At 40.5% G+C, this 15,474-nt stretch overlaps 1 protein-coding gene across 2 annotated transcripts; it reads right to left on the reverse strand.

Moving 5' to 3' along the window:
* Nucleotides 1-392: 392 nt before the first annotated feature.
* On the reverse strand, nt 393-13,767 carry alpk3a (alpha-kinase 3a). Of its 2 annotated transcripts, none has more exons than XM_070830399.1 (14): nt 13,437-13,767; nt 12,863-13,122; nt 11,876-11,997; nt 11,291-11,408; nt 10,123-11,149; nt 4,803-7,245; nt 4,281-4,428; nt 3,582-3,709; nt 3,446-3,481; nt 3,078-3,352; nt 2,886-2,974; nt 2,577-2,794; nt 2,436-2,484; nt 393-2,349 (listed from the first exon to the last, which is right to left on the reverse strand). In XM_070830399.1, the coding sequence occupies exons 2-14, from the start codon at nt 13,000-13,002 to the stop codon at nt 2,010-2,012; spliced, it is 5,133 nt and encodes a 1,710-aa protein (XP_070686500.1). In that variant the 5' UTR covers nt 13,003-13,122; nt 13,437-13,767; the 3' UTR covers nt 393-2,009. The 2 variants fall into 2 exon arrangements, with proteins under 2 accessions (XP_070686500.1, XP_070686499.1); XM_070830398.1 differs by having other exon boundaries at nt 9,826-11,149.
* Nucleotides 13,768-15,474: the final 1,707 nt, after the last annotated feature.

Below are 15,474 nucleotides of genomic sequence, written 5' to 3' on the forward strand. Positions count from 1 at the left end.
GTTTGTGAGTAGGAAAGTACATTAAAGTGTCTTTCTTGACACTGTACTTCTTTTGTCTCCTCATGTTTGCTTATTTGTGTCGCAGTCACAATGTATAAATGTAAAGCATATATGCATATCTCTTACTGCAACTTCCATGTATTACATTGTAAATTAATTGAGATATTGGCTTTATTTAAAGCCAAGGATTACACGGACACACCTTAAGAAATATACCTCAGGAGTTAATCAGGCATAAACGGTTTGATGAATGTAAATATATCAAATAAAATTCAGTCACTAAATTCTTTCACAGTGTTATTGATATTTATACATAGGTAAAGTTCTACTAAAAATACAAATCTGAAATAAAAATCTGTGAAAATGAAAATGTGAACTATGCTTGGACACAATTGTTTTACACATTTATTATTAAAAAAAAAAAACAGTAGCTGACATGGTGTAACAACAAGGACGGCACACATCGTAAACACACATTTATTCTTCTTTCTTTACACATTCATTTGCTCACTCACACACTCGCACACGTTTACAAATTTTTCTTCACACTACTTATTTAGTCCTTTGACATTATATACACATAAATACAGTAAAACAGTTTGTTTGCATGACACCACACCTCAACATTACAGTGTTTTTACTGTCATCTGCTGGTCAACATTTCAACCTAATTTCAATATAATTTAGAATTTGTGTTTTCCACAAACAATCATGCAAATACAGTGTTTTTGTTACTACCGGCAGCTTTCATTTTAATTCTTATCCTATGGATAGTAAAATAATTAGTCAGTTATTAAGATTAGTCTGGTTAATGCTGACCAACTGTGCACTAGTAAAACTTACAGCTCTCTTGTTCAGGGAAAGGTGATCGTCAGTTACCATAAAGCTTCACAGATTTCATGCAGTGAGGCTTTAATTAGTGATCAACAGGCCTCTGAAAGTTCAGAGTCTGCTTTTTTATTTATTTTCTTCAGTGGGGCTTTATCTCACAGTCCATAGGTCAAGTCCAAATAACTCTGTGGAACTCATTTAGCAGTTTTCCTTATTACTGGGAACACACCCGTGTGTTTGCATGTTAATAAGCTTGAGCATACCATAGTAGAGAGTTTACTGGTAGGCCCCTTACTGCTCATTGCTTTGACAGTGGCAATTACCGGCATGTATTCTGCAATACTGTCAGAGGACTGTTTAAAGACACAGACACAAAAGATACAAAGTACTCAAAAACTACTACAAAAGTAATGCCAAAAACAAAGTGCACACAAACATCTTTGACCTAAAAACGGTGCTGTAACATTCAACAGCATGAGCTCAACTTTGCTGTGTAAAGAAATGCTGCACAGGCAGTTCTGATGCCAGCCATAAATAACATCCACAAAATAAACTTTATGCCCTACACACATACTGTACATCACAGATGCAGCATTTAATATGGAAAAAGTACCTTAACCCACTCTGTGGCTGTGGTTTTGTTCTCCATAATTCTTTAAATCAAACCACTAAAATGCTGACATCTCTTCATTAAAAGAAGAAGTGTGAAGTATGGTTCAGTGATGGTGTTTTTTTGTTGTTTTTAGTTGTTTGTCAATCAATCAATCAATCTTTATTTATATAGCGCCAATTCATAACAGCGTTATCTCAAGACGCTATCTATAAAGAGCAGGCCTAGACCAAGAGACCCAACGATTCAAGAATTCAAAATTAAGGATTCAAGAATATATATTAGATATTGTTGATATTGTTGTTTGGTGCGTGTGAGCTGTAAGGTCAAAGACCCTGTTCCCACTGCTACAAACATTATTAGAAACCTTTCACCTACAGGAAGTAGCTGTAGGATGGATGTCTCACACTGGAACTGTAATGGCTGACAGAAATTCACAGTAAGTCTTTCTGACACGTCAGGTGAACAATCTATTCCCTTTCTCATAAGTCCTTGCTGGCTTTAGTAACTGGAAAGAGGCAGGTAACACTAAACCATTAAAAGCAATAAAACCTTGAGGCACTTTTTCCTACCTCATTTCAAGAGCATCAACTGTCTCTGCAGGGTTGGCTTTGGTACCTGACTTGTTGTCCTCTGTCTCCTGAACTTTTCTAGTTACCTTTGGGCTAGAATTTGCCTTTCTTAACATCTGAGGGCTTTGTCCTTTCCGCTGCAGCTGTGGGCTGCTAGAGCCCAACTTACGGTTGAGCAGGGGGCTCCTGGAGCCCTTCATCTTGGTGGGCTGCTGCAGACTATCCATAGTCTTAAGTGGGTGCAGGCCAAGAAGTCCACAGTAGTAGTTGCACTGATGGTGTGTCAGGAACTGTTCAAATACTTCAGGAGAGCCAGACTCTGTCAGTCCTTGGTATCTAAAATACAGGGAGCAAGTCTTTATTCCAGCTATTCTAATAGAAAACAAACAACAACATTTGCGTGTACTGGTTTAGATACAAACCCCTTTGACTTTGTCACAACTCTAACATTTGTAATCTTCATTTCAACACCTGCAAAAATAAATCACAAGGGTTATTAATGACATCATTCCCACAAATAGATCACAGATTGCTCTCATTATATCCTTATATGTGTGTCTTACCCTCCAGCCGAGTGACTAGCAAATTGCCGTGCGTCCACTGGTGGATCCAGTGCTGGAAGGTGCTGCATTTCTGCTCCACCTCAGAGACAGTTTGTGTGATCAGCTTGCCTTTAGTATCCATCATACAATACTTAGAGAAGACCCCCTTGAGATCAGCCTCCACTGTGGCATATGGCACCGAGTTTGCAGGCCGGTACATCAGATACTGAGGAATCACTCTGTGGGGTAACACAAAAAAATGTACATACAGACCTACATTTGAATAGGAATCAATTAATAGAGCTACTGTATTATAAGAATTGTACTTACTCTAGTGAACAGCCAAAGTTCTCAGTAACTCTTGCTTCAGCCGCAAAGATTTTACAGTATTCTCGAATCATGTTTTGGACTTTGCATTCCTGGCAACACAAAGAAGTTAATTAAGCAAACAAATATACTGAAATAATCACTGGAGATCTATTTGGAGCAATTCACCAAAATGACATTAAATCCACTAATCACCTGCTTAGAGATCTCTAGATTTCTCTCTGCAAGGTTGTTCTCCACTTTGTTCCCGTACGCAATGGGGTTTTGAACTTTGATGATGCAGGCGCTTCCAGATTCAAAGATGGGATCCAGACCGTAAATGACCTTCACTCTGCTGGCTTTGTGAGTGCAGCCCTCCCCGATGTGCACCGTGTCAGTCATGATGCGGCCAAAGTACTTGCTACCCCAGTTGCCACAGTCGGCCAGGCCTTTTGTGAACAGCAGCGGGGTCATCTCAATTTCCTCTCCAACTAAAGGAAAAGAGAAACATATCTACAATGAGCAACAATTTACAGAATTGCATTTTTCAGTTAGCAATTTGCATTGCTAACTGAAAAACTTACCTTCCAAGTCATCTCTTAGTAGTATCTCAGACAAAACTGTAAAACAGAAGACAGACAAAGACAAAGTATCATTGATATCATAATATTATAAGATTTAGATTTCATACGCGAATTTTCCAGACCCACTGTATCTTACTGTCTATGCTGAGCAGGAAGTCAGTGGTATCAGTTCCATATTCATTACTGATCGAACAGCCATATACCCCACAGTCGTGGCTGGATGCTAGAACAACAGCCAGTGCTACTTGGCTCTCATCTCCCCCACTTGAGGACAAAGAAAGGGGGAAAAAAAAAACACAGCACATCATCATGTTGATTGGCTCATCAGAGTCGGACCTGAATTCAAAGATTCAACAACAACCCACAAGGTGTCACTGTGAGACAGATGGCCATGCTGTGTGGCAGCAGTCTGCTGACACAGCAGCCAATAGCACATATATAGACTTTTAATGCCCCCTGGAGATGGGAAAAATACTGTGTCAGGTTACAGTTTCTGAGTCTAGCCAGAGATTCACCTCTCTGTGTCACAGCTGTGGGGTTCACAGTCACATGAGCTGGACGTCTCTGCAGTGAGAATATGAGACAGACAGAAGGCCATGGGATGCACTCTGAGGCCCAAATAAATCCTGTTCATCCTTGTAGCATTATTGTTTCGTATTTGGAACCTGTCCATGTTTACCAGTCATGTTGGCTGGAATTCCTCAAAATAGCAGTGAAAAAGGTGACAAGTGATGTTAATATCAACAACAAATTGAACACCATGTGACATTGCCGTTGATGTGTGTTACAGGTGATTAGAGTAGTGTTGACATCGTAAGACAAGAAGGAGATTTACCTTCTCTTCACCTCTAGTATTTCCTCCTCATCTCTGTACCACTTAATGGTGGAGTCACTGAGCACGTTGAAGAACTGGCACCACAGCTTCAGGTGACCGGAGGCATCCGGGAAAGGCTCTCCCCTGATCTTACGGATGACCTGTGGAGCTGGTGGTGCACGAGAGAGGGGGGGTGCCCAACAAGGGGCTCAAAGTAAATATATGCTGTACTGGAGAGTAGAGACTTTCTAATGTTTCCAATTCGTCAAGCGCCTGTGTACTGATCAGACTCGTGTTGACAAATATCCAAAAATATGTATTTCACAGAACCACTTGTATTGTGATGTTTTGTGAAAACTCTACAAAAAGCCAAATCAAACAAGTAAACTATTGTAGAATGCCATTTGACAGCTCATCAATTGTGATTCTATAAAGTCTGTAAAGACATTTTAAATTGATAAGTGAGTAAGCTGATACTGCATTTATTGGAAAACATGCGGAACCTGTTCCCACAATGTAATGTCTCAGAAATGGATTCTTTACCTTTCAAAGGGTCTAGCTTATTTTCCACTGGTTTCTCTTCACGTTTGGTGCTGACTGGCTCCTCTGAGGGAGTCCCCTCCACGACTTTAGGCACCTCCAAGGTGACCTTTCTGCGGCTTAGCAGGGGAGAGCGCCTCTCCATTGGTGGGGTATATTGTCCCGTGGAAGCTTGTAGTAATGCTGCTCTGCGAGCCTGGCTAGGTGACATGTAGGGGGCCTCCTTCTTGCCTTGAGCATCAAGCAAACCAACCACTGCTCCCTCACCATCTTCTTTAGGTTTTGGGATGAAGATTTTGCGACGAGCTCCAGAGGCCAGCTCCTCAGGCGTGGCAGAGCGTATGAGGGACAGGCTGTCTCTGCGTTTCAGCCGAGGACTGCTTTCACAGGAGAGGGATGATGTTGGTGTTGAACCTCCACTTTGATCTTCGTCTGCCTTGTCACTCTGACGGTCACCCACAGTGTCTGAGTCTGGAGCAGCTTTGGACATGAATTTGCGCAGACTGGCTGGACTCAGGGATGGATGTGCCGGTGGTTTAGAGCAGAGTCTCTCAACAGATGATTTGTTTCTTTGGAGGTCCTCAACTGACACAGAATTCTCTATCTTGGCCTCTTTAAGGGGTTTTGTCTTCAAGATTTCAGGGACTATGTTTTCTTCTGTTGTTTTACTGACTGACGGCACATTGTCACCCACCTTTGGTACTAGAGCTTCATATAGCACAGAGGGAGAGTTTTCTTTTATACCTTTATCTGCCATTTCCTCTAGGTTCTGCTTTTTGCTTGGGGGTTTTTCAGTCTTAGTGGCCAAATTATTGTCAACATCAAACTGTGTTCCCCTTTGCGTGGCAGCTAAAGTTTCTGTTTCGGTCCACTCACTTTGAGTGGGTAGTCTGAGTGCGGAATCACTTTCATGACAAGTGACAGAGATCGGTGGCACCACAAACAAAGGCATCTTTGGAGTTTCAAATGGCTGTGGCGTATCTGAAATATGGGTGTTAACATATACATCATTCTGCTTATCATCAGTACACGAAACATTTATCACAGGGATTGCTGCTAAATTCATCCGAGGGAGCTTTTCACTGATTTCCGCACGTGGCTGCTCTCTCTCAAATATCTCTGTCCCGTCATCTAATTGCGCAACTTCCTTTACTTTCTCTGTGGGCGAGAGGCTATGATCATTTTGCATACCTTTCTGTGTGGGCAACAATCTTGGAGAATTAGACACACTCTGGTGTTGGATCATTACATCTGACACATGAGTTGCATCATGTTTTTGCAAAATCTCTGGTTCTTGCTTGTTTAGTGCCAAAATAGTTAGTGGCAGAATGCAGTCTTTGACCTCAGGCTCCATTATTTCAATTTTGGGGATTATAAAATGTTCATTAGGCTTCTCATCTGACACAACTGGTTTAATATGTGGGGTGTCCTCAATAGTAGATATTTGTATTTGTGGAATATCCTCTGTGGGCCAACCCAGCTGTCTCTCACTGCTACCTTCACTGTTGTGTTCCTCCAAAACATCAGCATTGCCTTCTTTGTGTTGTGTTACTGACAGGTTCTCTGATTCATCCAATTTATATCCTTTCATTGGATCTCTCTTTTCTGTCTTCACTTCATACTGTAAACTCTCATCCCTTGCTCCAGTGCTCTCATCTTCTAAAACTGTCTGCTCCTGGGTTTTTAGACTGTTGCAGGAGTTCGCTTCTAAATCTTTCTCTAACGCAGAAATCAATACGTCTTTCAATTCACTTAACTCTTCACTGCTTCGAAAACCTGAGTTTAAACTCAGATTGTGGACTTCTGTGCTTTCATGTACTTGCTGTATTTTTAGGTCACCCGTCTCTAAACTCTCTGGGGCCACAGTGGGCGGAAATCCTACATTCATTTCCTGAATCAGTGAAGTATGCTCAGGCTCTTCTTTTATATTATCTTTCTCTACACTGTATGCTGTCACAGCAGCCAGAGGCAAAAGCGCTTGATCTGGTGTTATAGATTCACATGGCTCTATTTTCTCTTCCACTGAATTTGTTGTTAATTCGGTAATCTCAGATCTGTTTATATCTGAGCATGGCTGTTGGTTAGATTTCACTTCAGGTTTCTCTTCCTCAGATAACTTAGTGGAAGAATGGGCCTCCGCTGTGTCAGGTTTATCTTCTTGGCCCCTCTCATTAACACTTATCTCCTCCTCTTGCAAAGTTTTAGTGGGTGCTTCTCCAAAGCTGTGGCTCTTTGATGCTGAGATAACACTGTGAGGGGGAGTCCAGTATTCTTCAAAACTAGTGTGAGAGCGTTCTTCATCAGGGGCTTGAGTCTGTGGGAAGACAGATATATCTTCCCTGGCTAAAGGCTCATCGTTTGCAGCCTGGTGATTACGCTGTGGTGAAACTACCAGACATTCGGGCTCTTGCTGGGTTACGGGAAACTCTTTGATAACGGAGATTACCTGAGAAACAAATAAAGCATTTTAGTTCTTCATTCCATTTGGGGCTACATCAGTGTTTGACTCTTACAATGAACTCCATGAGACACACATGCCTTACACTGCTGGTTTTGATTCAACTTGTTAATGGCAAAGAGACTATACGACATGCTGGAAAAACATTCATGTGGAAGGTTTTAAAGTATTTTTAGGAAGCTTGTTAATAGGAACTTCCTGCAGTAACCTTTCACAGTGTAACACTGCGACACTTTAGACTGAGAGATGCTTTACTACCATAAATCAACAGAAGCAATAACTGCGACAGATTCTGACAAACTTCATATTGCAATAATGTAATGTTATGTCCCAGACAAGAGAAGGAAGCACACTGTAGCCAGTTGTTGAACTAAGTTGACAATTACAATTCACTAGTTGATAGCTAGACAGCGAACACACGGAAAATATGTGGCACAGTAAGTCAACATGTTAATGTGTTTTATGGCCTGTCGGCTTATTTCAGGAACTTCTTCACTTGATGTCACGTGCAAGGTAGCTGAAACCAAGTGTTTACACATGCAAGGTTCCACTAAAATGTTTACATTTGTGAGCAAATATTTGTATTTAAAGAATACAGTAAAACATTAAGCAGTTGAATTGAGTTTGGAGGTGCTTGTGTTCATAGTGTTGAACCACCGGCAGGGGAATTCCCACATGACTGACACAGGTGTGTTGTTTACCCAAAGAACTTGCTGGGCAGTGAATGAAAGATAGCTTGCCTCCTTATCAATCTGTTTCTCACGTTTAGATTGACTATCAGTCCATAGTTGAAAAAGAAGAACAATATCTGACTTTGATGGGAAATGATAAAAAAAATCTCAATTACATTATTCCTGAAAGGGAGCATTAAGAAATCAAAGTTAAGTTAAGATTTACAAATAAAGTCTCAAACGACATATAGAGGTGTTGGTGGGTTTTTCACCCTTACTGCCCCTGTTTTTCTGTTCACACTATTAACATTTATGCAGAAGTGTAATAAAGGCGCATGCTGCCTCATGCCGCGTGACAACATGTTTGGCCAGCAGTGACTACTAAGAAAAAAAAGAAGTTGCTGCTTTCGATGGAAAGGAACCGGTGTCACATTCAGTCTAAAAATGAAGCTATGGTCATCACTACACCTCTGTGTCTAAAACCATGTCACACTCAAAGGCACAGTTCTAGTTCCACATTACAGAACTGGACTACAATCGCTCTGCAGATGGATGCTTTAACATAGTGACTTCAGTTCCCTTTTCCACATCTTTGTGCACCACCTAACAGGATGCAAATAATAAATTATAGATTATTATTATTAGATCTTATTGTCTATCAGCAATATTTTACATCTAACTTTGAATAGAATTTTGACTATGGGCTAAAATAACCACATAAACTTTCCAAAATGATCCCATTTCATCACATAGTTAGGCAAACGAGCAAACTGAACAAAAGACGTACAGAAATAACCTTCTAATAACTTAAATAATTCCGCAATTGTTGATATGTGCAACTAAAGTCATTTGTCTACCAGATTTCGATTGGATTTTTGAAAATGAGTGCACTAATATGGTCATGTATTTAACTGCTTTTCATAAACTATTTACACAATATACCGTTTATTGGTTTATCATTCAAAGGCATATGATCAAACTAAACTAAATCAGTGCAACCCCAAACACAGAAGAAAGGATAAGTCCCTGAGTAGCCCTATCGGCGGTCATACTGTATGGGCATATACTGTACAGCACATTCATCAAAGCATCATAATACTAATTCCCCGCACATGACTGACATGAAACAATTCTTTAAGCAGAACACTGAGATGACAGAGGTACTGCCTTCCTCTCTCTTCTCTAGATGAGGAAGAGGTTTATTTTAAGAAAAGGGGGGGTAGGAGGGGGCGGAGGGCAGCGAGGAATGTGTTCAGTGTGACAAGGTCCTCCTTTCATGCTGAAACCTGCCACAGAACTCACTCTACTACCGCCCATCCAAACCACACGGCACTCTGTCATGCAAAGCCCTGTTTGTAACGTGAGAATCACCTCTGACATTCAGATTTCATCATGAGCTCTGACGCACTGGTGCCCCACTCCCAACAGCCAACATCGGAGATATTCCCCATCCTACCAAACTGTCTGCACTGTAGATACACAACATCCCCCACCCCCACATATATTAAGTGCAAGTCCCCATTTCTCCCACACAATCTCATTTGAATGTCACTCAGATGGTATCAGTGCAGAAAAACCACAGTCTCACATGACAAGGCCAGACTCCAACAGTTGCTAATGGCTGATATTATACTGTAGATTTCATAGTGGTTGTATTGTCTGACTGTCCCACATTGTTCCATGAATATAACATCCGACTATGATTTGCCATATGCTTCATATCACAACCTTCAACAAGCTTCATTTACAACCAGCTGCAGCCTAAACTATGTCATAGTTGACATAGTTCAGGCTTTGGCTCTGAAGTAGCTCATCTTGTACTATCTTGTCACATAAATGCCCTCTATATATAACTCTCAAGTGGTAGCCAGCTGCCCTGCAAGACCACTGTACATACCTCAGTGAGTATTTGAGGCCCAGACAATGAAATTTCTTCACCTAGGCCGCTTCTCTCTGGCCCTACAGACACCTCCATGGCTTCCACAGCGTCCTTGACATCCTGCCCTGTGAACTTCTCTATGCGCTCAGGTGGCAATTTATGATCTGGTGGCATATCTGTGTGTAGAGCACTGTCCTCATGCTTATATTCATGCAGCTCCAGTGCAACTGACTGTTGCTCTACATCCACAGTGGAAGACTCCTTTGGTTTATCCATTTCCATAGGCACAACATCCTCTGTGAGAGGTTTGCACACCTGATTATGTTGTGGTTGCAGATGAAACGATGGCGGCGTTTCCGGTTGAGGCTGTGTTGAGGCTAGCGAGTGGTCATACTCTCTGTCCTTCTCATTGTGTGAGTCCTTCTTGCTCTTACCAAAGAGGAAGTCTTTGACACTGTGGAGCATAGAGGAGATAGATGTCTGGATGTTGTGGTGGTCGTGATCCTTATGAACCTTGCTGTGATGTTTGACTTCTGGACTGTGTTTTGTGTAGGGCACTGTATGTGACATCTCCAATGGCTTTTTCCCTTCACTCTCCCATGCTATGGCCAATTGTTCCTCTGTCTTTTTCTCTCTCTCATACTCTTCCTCCAGTGCTTTTTGTTGTTCTTCCCTCTCTTCCCATGTCCTCTCTTGCTCTCTCTCTTTCTCCTTAGTGGCACTTGCAATGAGTTTATCCATTTCTTTTGGTTTCTCCCCTCGAGATGAGTTCGGTTTCTCCTCCACAGCCTGGGACTGGAGAGTCTCTGCCAGAAATTGTGCCAAACTCATTCCTCCATCATAACAGTTTTCACCTCCATTCCCCATCATATGGCTTCGGCTGCTGCCGCTATGGCTGCTAACCTCAGCATCTACACCGTTTGAGATCTTCATTTTCTTTGTGGCCAGGTCACTGTCTTTGGGTGTCACAGGGGCTGTTTCCTCGACTTCAGAGCTAACAGAGCTAACTCCATTAGGCTCTGCAGCAGCTCCCAGTTGTTCCATGGCCTCAGGCTCTTTGTGTTTTGGCTTCTCCTGTGGTGGTGGGACAGGCCGCTTCCTTGGAGGACGTTCTGGGCTACTCTGCGGTTTCTCTTTCTGAATGTTTTCTTTATCTTCCTTCATGGGCTGCACCTCCAATTCGTTCTTCATTTTCTCAGCTTTCTGCTTCAGCTTGGCAAAGAACCTCTGGTGGATCTTGTACTCATTCATGGTGCCGACCTCCAAAACTCCCGAGCAGGAGACAATACCTTTGCTGTTGCTGGCTGAGACCTGATAGATAGCTGCGTCATCCAATGTGCAGCTGAAAACAGAAACAGTTATTAATCTCATATTATAGGTACTCTGAAAGGGTTACAATTTACAGCAAAAACAAAAGGATGCAATTCCAGTAATTTGAATGGGTGAAATAGATAAATAATTCTTACAAGGTTGTGTTACATACTTGTAAATGTGAAGGGTGTGGGTTTTTCCATTACGCCGAATTTCATATTTTGGGAGTCCACAATATCGGTCCATTTGCATATCATCTTTGTACCATTTCAGTTCTGGAGCTGGGTAACCTACAGACATGGATTTAATGAACTGATTGCCTCTGGATTATAAGCAATACACTCCTAATGCCTCAAAATACTATTTATGAACATTTGTTACACAGGGACCAAGTCTAAATAGACATTTTCCACTAAATATCCCTTAATATGAATAATTCATTTGGGAAATTATACAGTCAGTCAAACAATTATAGAAGCATTGGCATGAATGTGTTTTAGGCTGTTGCATCATGTTTGTGATGTGTCACACAGAGAAACAGCTGCTGCTGTTGGATGGGCCCACCCATCCAATCTGCCTGCCAGCTAAAAACACAACATCCTGAAAAACCAGTGTGAATAATATGTCTGATGTGTTAAAGGAACAATAAAGCAGTTAATTTGGTGTGTGCAAAGTTTTGTTTTCAGATTACTCACATCCTGTCTCTTCACATGACAAAAAACTTGAAAATGAACAAGGCCTTTAAGAGCAGACCTACCTGACACCACACAGGTGAACTTCACATTACAGTTTTCTGACACTGCCTTCGATTTCAAGGTGGTCTCAAAGGAAGGCTGTATGTCCTCCGTCAGCTGAGCCATGACGCTGCACAACGTGCTCCTGGAAGCAAACGCTAATGCATTAGTGTCAATTTTTTGCTTTCAAATGATAATTGTTTTACACTCCAGTATCAGGTCAGTGACCTCTTCACTTCTGTGCAGGTCATTCCAGTTATTTTCTTGATTGAGAGGAAAGGATGTTAATGGAAATTTCTGGTAGTTGACGACAATGTGAAAGAGTGACACAGAGACTTGTGAGATGTCAAGCAAAACAAAACTGTCAATCCAAAACTAAAACCGATGTTCATCACTAAAACGCAACACTGGACAAACTGGACATTTACATTACAGTTAAAAAGTGTGTAGGTTTCATTCTTGGGGTAAACCAGTTTTTGTGGTTAAGATGTTAGTTGGGAAGAATGTTTTAAAAATATGGTTTACCTCGTTGGCCTGTAGTGAGAATACCTTGAATAGCTATTCAGAGAAGAGGCAAATGGAGGGACGTCAATGATTAATTAAGATCTGCGCATATGGAACCCATCTACATAAAATGATTTAAAATCTGCTCTCCTTGACAAAATGAGCACTTTGTTATTCTTGTGGTTTGTAGATTAGAAACAGAAATACGCATATAATTGATGTGATGAATGTGATTTTTGACCAACATCGTGATGTGCTGAATAATATTATAAAAATCTATGGTTTGCTATCATCTATTCTTTTCAGCTAAATTAATTTAAACATACAGACATTTTCAGTACTATTTTGTGTTTGTTTTCACTTGATGTGATCTTGATCCTAACCCAGATACCTTTTCTTTGACCACCATGCAACAAAATTTTTTGTTTTTAAAAAAAATATAAATCCGCTCCACAAGAAACAAAGATTTACATGCATTTACATGGACTGCAGATGAGGCTGTCTACCTGTTTTCAGGCCTAACATTTGAGAGGTAATTATTGCGGCTTTCTGAACGGCCATTGGAAGAGCTTCCCTCCTCTTCACTGAAGCTGCTTGTCCTCCCATTGCCAGAAAAAGAGCGGGTCATCGGTCTTCTGGAGGTCATCGTCCTCTGAAGTAATTCACAAAATATGCAAAATCCAAGAAAAATTTATCACACACTCCGTAGTCACGTCCACAGCTTGTTCAAGGCTCAGATTTAATGGAGTTGTCCATGTAAAAGCCCCTGGAGAAGAAAAAGGAAACACTTCAGAAAAGAAATAAAACTTCCTGGAAGTTCATTAAAGACAGCACAAGATCAAGTCAGGGTTATTTGCTTGCATAAACCTCAAAAACTCAGTTCAGACTAAATGCTTGTCCTTTCTAATCAAGCAAAGTACTTACATTGGTGCAAGTTATAAATAGGATCAGCTATCAGGTTGTAGAAGGGCTGTTAGTGGTCAAACATCAACCTAAGACATGTTTTTTACTTGTATGTGTTAGGAATATAATACAAGCGTTTCTGGGTTTCCTTAAAACTTTATACATTTTCCAACTTACCATTGAGATGTTGTCAGTGTTGCTTTGGAGCCAGAGTCTGTGAAGAAAATCTCTGTAACTGCCTATCATAGACAAGCATGTGTTGCCAGCAGGGGCCTATTTATAGCAGCCCTACAAATAGGCGCAAGAGCACACATCAGATTTTCCGAAACTAGACTTTAGACTTATCAAAGAAGTCTGAAAACTAAACTGAATTTAGATTAAAAGTTAACTATTGAAACTGGGACACATTCCTAAAAATCTGCCATTCATCTATGATCAAGATGTCACTGCTTTGTTTTGATTCATCTTAATAAGGAGGAAAAATGTGTCCCGTCTTAGTGAGACACTGTTGTGGTGTGGATGTGGACTTGGAAAACATGCCTGTGGAACATGGTTCATGATGTAGCTGATGGCAGCCAATGGTCTATGCCCTATGCTTTGCTCAAGAGTTGCAAAAGGACTGCCCACCTCACTTCGTATTGCAACACATGGTCAAAACATAGAAGCACACTTGCTGCTCACATTTCACATCAATTGAAAACAGGCTCAGCTGACAAAATCTATACTTTGATTTAATGACGTCAATGTATTTCGGAATACTGATATGTTTGACTTGTTTGACTTGTTGACCTTTATTTTTATGGTTTGGGACAGTTCTTGAGTTGTTTAACTGAGATTTTTTATGGAGATATTTAGGCTGTTTTAGATCTTTTACATAATTGTATCAGAAATGTTATTCACAATCACTGTTGTATCTTGGCCAAGACACTCACAGAGCTTTTCTGGTTGAATAAAATAATAAACAACATGTAGCTTTAACAAACAAAAGTAAAAAAAAAGACAACACATCCTCAAATCTGGCAAAAATCATCATTCAAACCGAATACCCTTTTGTAAAAATGCAGCATATCTGCAATATAAAGGAGATACTAAAAATAACATATATAATCAAGACCCCTTCTATCAATCACATCACCCCTGTTCTCCAACAGCTTCACTGGCTCCCTGTCACATACTGCATCTCATATAAAATCCTCCTCCTAACCTTCAAAGCCCTCCATAACCTCGCCCCTCCATACCTGACTGAACTCCTTCACATAAACACACCCAGCCGGACTCTCAGGTCATCATCCTCCATCAACCTCACTATCCCCCCTGCCCGTATGACCACCATGGGGTCCAGAGCCTTCAGCCGTTCTGCCCCCCGCCTCTGGAACTCCCTCCCACCGGACATCTGTAACATCAATACATTGACTATCTTTAAATCCCACCTCAAAACCCACCTGTTTAAACAAGCCTACTCACTGTGACTATCACTCTGCAGATCTCCCCCTTTTTTTTTAAACTGTTATAACTTTTAACTTGTTTTTTCAGTTTGTTTTTATCTGTGTCTTATACGGTGTCCTTGGGTGCTTTGAAAGGCACCTATAAATAAAATGTAATATTATTATTATTATTATTATTAAGTATATACTTATATTAATAAAGTATATTTTAGACAAAAAATTAGCAAAAATGGTGCAAGCATTACTGAACATATTATTTGATTACATTTCATTTAAAACCTTCAACAAAAGTATAGTATAGTTATGAAAAGTATAGTTGTGAAAAGTTGTTTTTTGTATAAAAAAAGCTGTTGCTTTTGTACAAGCCAAGAAGAGACTAATTAATCTTTACTATAGGGTGAGGATATTGTGGTAATCATTTATATTTCATCAATTTCACATTAACAACAGAAAATTGAGAATAACGCATGATTTCTCTATCTCAGTGAAACCCCAGTGTGAGGTCGTCCTTTTTTAAGGACACATTTTAACCGTGTCACTGAAAAATCAACCTCAGCCTGTGTTTGTACTGCAGCTGAAAAGGAGCCCGATTACTTACTACCGTAATATCACAAAAAGCGGAGCAACCTACATCTTGCTTAAATGGTTCATATGGATTTACCTGGCGCAGTCTACTACTATATGATTTTTTTCGAATTAAGACATCATATTGTTTTAAAATCAAAGCAAATCTCAGTATTTTGTCGACGAGAAGTCTTTTATATTCTTTG

The sequence above is a fragment of the Pempheris klunzingeri genome, chromosome 5 (genome assembly GCF_042242105.1).
Source record: "Pempheris klunzingeri isolate RE-2024b chromosome 5, fPemKlu1.hap1, whole genome shotgun sequence".
Taxonomy (NCBI): Eukaryota; Metazoa; Chordata; class Actinopteri; order Acropomatiformes; family Pempheridae; genus Pempheris; species Pempheris klunzingeri.